Source organism: Haplochromis burtoni, unplaced genomic scaffold (genome assembly GCF_018398535.1).
Source record: "Haplochromis burtoni strain Fernald_Lab_line unplaced genomic scaffold, NCSU_Asbu1 Contig_179, whole genome shotgun sequence".
Classification (NCBI taxonomy): domain Eukaryota; kingdom Metazoa; phylum Chordata; class Actinopteri; order Cichliformes; family Cichlidae; genus Haplochromis; species Haplochromis burtoni.
This window is the reverse complement of record NW_024582540.1, coordinates 954,737-958,676: the sequence shown is the minus strand read 5'-3', so window position 1 is coordinate 958,676 and position 3,940 is coordinate 954,737. Positions and strand designations below refer to the sequence as shown.

Sequence of the window (3,940 nt, the reverse complement as noted above, 5' to 3'; positions counted from 1 at the left end):
GCCTTTATTATATTTTTAACACACTATCAGCCTGTGAGCTGATGTTCATAAACATAGTATCAAATGCTGTGCGAGGTCAAACGCAGCTTTCAACGACCGAAGAATATCAGAGGACGAATCTTACTTGTAGGTGTGCCCTGTAATCTCATTGTACACCATCACACAGTCAATGAGACACTTGGCCAGCAGGCCCGAGTTCTCCTGTCCCAGCTGCAGAGTGCTCAGCCTGCCCAGGTTCTTGCACTGAAATCAAAACCACAAATCACAGTAAGAGTAGCTCTCTGTGTTTGTGTCTCCATCGGCTGTGATGTTACAACAGAGGGATGAATACCAACCTGGAAAAAAATTTCTTGTGTATTCTTTGGGATCTGTCTAACTCCAGAATCGCCCAACTCTCCTGACACACACACCCAAGGATCAACTGTTGCCATGGCGATGCTCAGCTTCTTCATGGGTATTATAACAACACGATATGGAATACCTAGAGAGACACGCAAAATCACGTTTTATGCATTTGTCCCTCTTTTTTTATCCACTGCCCAACTCTTCTTGCAATATATTTTGGCATTAGGTTTCATGTTTTCTCTTTGATGTCTGGAGGGAGGGTCTTTTTGCAGGGACACTTTTAATCCGTGTTAATAAGGAGGAAGTTAGTGTGGTTGTCGTAATAAACAGCACAAAAGAAAAATTTTTCTGCTGTTCAAGCTCGCACGACTTACAGACTGAGGTGAAGACGCGTGTAAAGCAGAGGTAGTCCACGGTGTTGAGAGAGAGCAGGTGGAACAAAAACTGCTCCCTTTCTTCCTCGCAGAGCAGGAATGCATGAGGTTTGTACAGCTGCCTGTCAGGGGCCCAAGAGAGAACAATATCAGTGATACTGCAAACTAAATTAATAAAAAAAGCAATATTTCTGTTTATTTATCAACTGTGAACTCTTACCGGAGCAGCTCCTGATTTGTGAGCAGCTCTTTGAGGTGTTGGGATAGCATTTTCTTCTCTAGAGCCAGGTGGATCCAGGCTCGGGCCTGACCCACATCAGACAGACCCTCACTCATGGTCTGGATAAACCTGGAAGAACGACAGACCGGCTAAAAGGAGCTGCAATATTCAACTTTTACACTAACAATATCCTCTGAGCTCATCTAGAAAACTAAAAGCCCCTTTCATCAACTGCCTCATTACCTCATATCCTGTATTAACGATCCTCTCAGGGGAAAAGCACCATCATCAACTGTTCTCTGGTCTGAACAGTTAGATCCTGAAAAGGCAGAAAAAGCACCAATTATGAGTCCATTCTTAGTTCAGTGATTTCCAAAAGTAGCTCAGTACAGACGGGGGGCTGTGCTCTGACCTGGAGACTCAGCTGGTGCCTCCGTCTTACCCTGGGCAGCTTGATAGTGAAGCAAATGGGACCAAAGAGCAGACTTCCCCTGTTCACAATAAGCAGTAGTTAATTCCCAGCATGCATGCAATCATCTGCCGTTCCAGACATTTTTCTAGGCAGTCTCTTCACATGGAGACATACAGCGCGGTCTTAGCATGCCACGTGAGCTCACCTGTTTCACCTGCAGACCGTGGCCCCATGTTCTCTCCAGCAGGTCACACAGGCCGTGGATGAGTGTGTTTTCCTGCAGGCCTGTGATGCTGGCCTCTCCCTGACCCAGTTCCACACTCTCCTTCCCCATCCTTTCCTTCAGCATCCGTTTGGTCTAAAAAGAAGAAGATTTTTGCATTAACCTTGAGTAAAATAATTAGGAACATTCCTATTTTAAGCACCTGACGAGAGCGCTTACCTTTAGACGACACTCGCTGAGCAGCCCATCAACAAACTCCCGGTGCGTCTGAGTGATAGCTTGAGGCGTCAGGTCAAGTAGTTTAGACTGGCGGAGATTCTTCCTCGCAAAGGTGTATTTCTGTTGAATAAACAGGTAACATATTAGACACACACCCCTTGAAGCCTGCATGCTAATCTGTGTGTGTGTTTTTTGACACACACACTGTAGGTACCTGTCTCTGCTCGTTGTCCACTCCTGACTGATCAGAAACTGTGGATCTCTTGGGTTCAGACCTACGAGAGGCTGTGACACGACTGGACCACCTGATGACACAGCAAAATAAAATCCATAATTTTACACAAGTCAGAGTAAACCAGTCACGCCTGGAAATAAAGTTTTAATTATTTTCATTACTCACTAGAAACAGATTTTAATTTAATCTTAATAACAGCAGGAAACGAATCTCACTTGTTGGTGTTCTGTGCCTGGGCAAGGACATCCGCCTGCAGCTTAGGGAAGTAGCCCGGGTGATGACGACCCTGGCCAATCCTCATGTCCAGCAGGTGGGGGTGTATGGCTGTGTGGTCGGCCTTCAGCAGCCTCCGCTCGATGGTCTGACCTGCAGAGAAAAAAGTGAACAAAAAAAAACATTTATTTTTGTTTGTTTTCATTTGTATTAATTAATTAATTTTTAAAGGGATTTCACATTTCAATTAAATTAGTTATTTCCATGAATGGCTTGTGCATAACACCCTAACACAGTATAAAAGAAAGTAACCATGTTATGTTATTCTGGAGTCTAACGTATGGACTTTGTGAATTGTGAACAATGCCACAGACCAGCCACAGAGATGAAAGGCTGGCACCACTTCAAAGCTGCAGCTTTGCAGCAGTTTTCACAGGACACAGAGCCCTGCTGTCCTCTGCTTATATAATGCTCACAGACCAGCATGTGCCTCATTCTTCTCTAATTTACTAGTTCTACCCATCTTTTCCCCCTTACATTTCATTCGATCCCATTGCTTTTTGTGTTCCAGTTATCCACCAGGTAATTTGGTTTTTATTTCGTTTCAGTAATGTTGAATGAATTACAGTTTATATGGCTGCATAACCTGGTGCAAGAATCCCCCTAAGCACAGTTTATGCAAAATCCTCAGTGCTTATCACAAAAGGGAGAGAAAGGCCAAGCAGCATAATCACCATATAAACCCAAACAGATGGGCAGATGGTGTCAGATTTGCAGATTCCCTCTGCGAAATCTGGCATCCAGCTTCATTGCATAATTTTGCTCAGATTTCCTTTAATATTTTTGCTATATCCTAATTATATTCTGGAAAAACATTGGTGAAACAGCGTCAGGCATCTACTTAAAATACAACTAAAGTCATGGATATTTTACAGACCTATCTAAACCATGTGATCATGCTATTGTACTGAAATAACTGCGTTCAGCTGGTATGGAAGAGTCTAACAAAGGGTTTCAGATAAAACTCAGTGCCCCCCTTGTATTATCATAGGTGTTCCACAGGGGTCCACTCCTGGTCCTCCTTACTTCCACATGCAATGCATAAACTATACAATTTGTGCTTGTTTTGAAGTCTAGTAAAACACAGTGTATGCAACTCACTCAGTCACCTGAAAGTATCCAGCCTACTTTCAACATCTAAACCCTTGATGTTTATAAAACTGGAACTGTGCTGAGTGTTATAAATACTTCTAAGACCCACCTGGAACGACTTTACATTTTTTTTGTCTGGACTTGATCAAGCTGACATTGTTTATATGCATGCATTTCCCACCTTCTTTGAAGCCTCTGTGTGCCACAGTGCACTAGCACGTTTCACTCTCAGTTTGTCCTATTAGAAATACAACAGTGGTCCTTCCTTAACCCTCTGGGATCAAAGTCTTAACCCTAATCCTACCCCACACTTTGGGAGAGCAGCACCAACCTTTGCTAGCAAATTGTGGTTTGTGATATCAAACTAAAACAAATACCTGAATCTCAAATATGCATTGAGATGATCTAATATAACACAAAATGTGATTCAGAACATTTTTGCTATTCCATTAGTTTACAAGTATCATTTTCATTAAATATCTAAAAAAACAACAAAAAAAAACTGTGTTTATTATCAGAAAATATACTGTATATTTATGCTTTATGT

The 3,940-nt window shown here is 42.4% G+C and overlaps 1 protein-coding gene across 3 annotated transcripts in view; it reads right to left on the bottom strand.

The window, feature by feature from the left end:
- The window catches only part of LOC102300433 (DENN domain-containing protein 5B), a 17,749-nt gene that overhangs the window by 4,754 nt on the left and 9,055 nt on the right, over positions 1 to 3,940 (bottom strand). For all 3 annotated transcript variants that reach the window (XM_005934180.3, XM_005934179.3, XM_014337430.2), the window contains 10 exons: positions 2,244 to 2,394; positions 2,008 to 2,098; positions 1,794 to 1,913; positions 1,557 to 1,709; positions 1,352 to 1,430; positions 1,183 to 1,258; positions 940 to 1,068; positions 720 to 841; positions 336 to 481; positions 125 to 243 (listed from right to left, as the gene is read on the bottom strand). In XM_005934180.3, the coding sequence (XP_005934242.1) occupies positions 125 to 243; positions 336 to 481; positions 720 to 841; positions 940 to 1,068; positions 1,183 to 1,258; positions 1,352 to 1,430; positions 1,557 to 1,709; positions 1,794 to 1,913; positions 2,008 to 2,098; positions 2,244 to 2,394 (1,186 nt within the window). The remainder of the gene's footprint in view (positions 1 to 124; positions 244 to 335; positions 482 to 719; positions 842 to 939; positions 1,069 to 1,182; positions 1,259 to 1,351; positions 1,431 to 1,556; positions 1,710 to 1,793; positions 1,914 to 2,007; positions 2,099 to 2,243; positions 2,395 to 3,940) is intronic.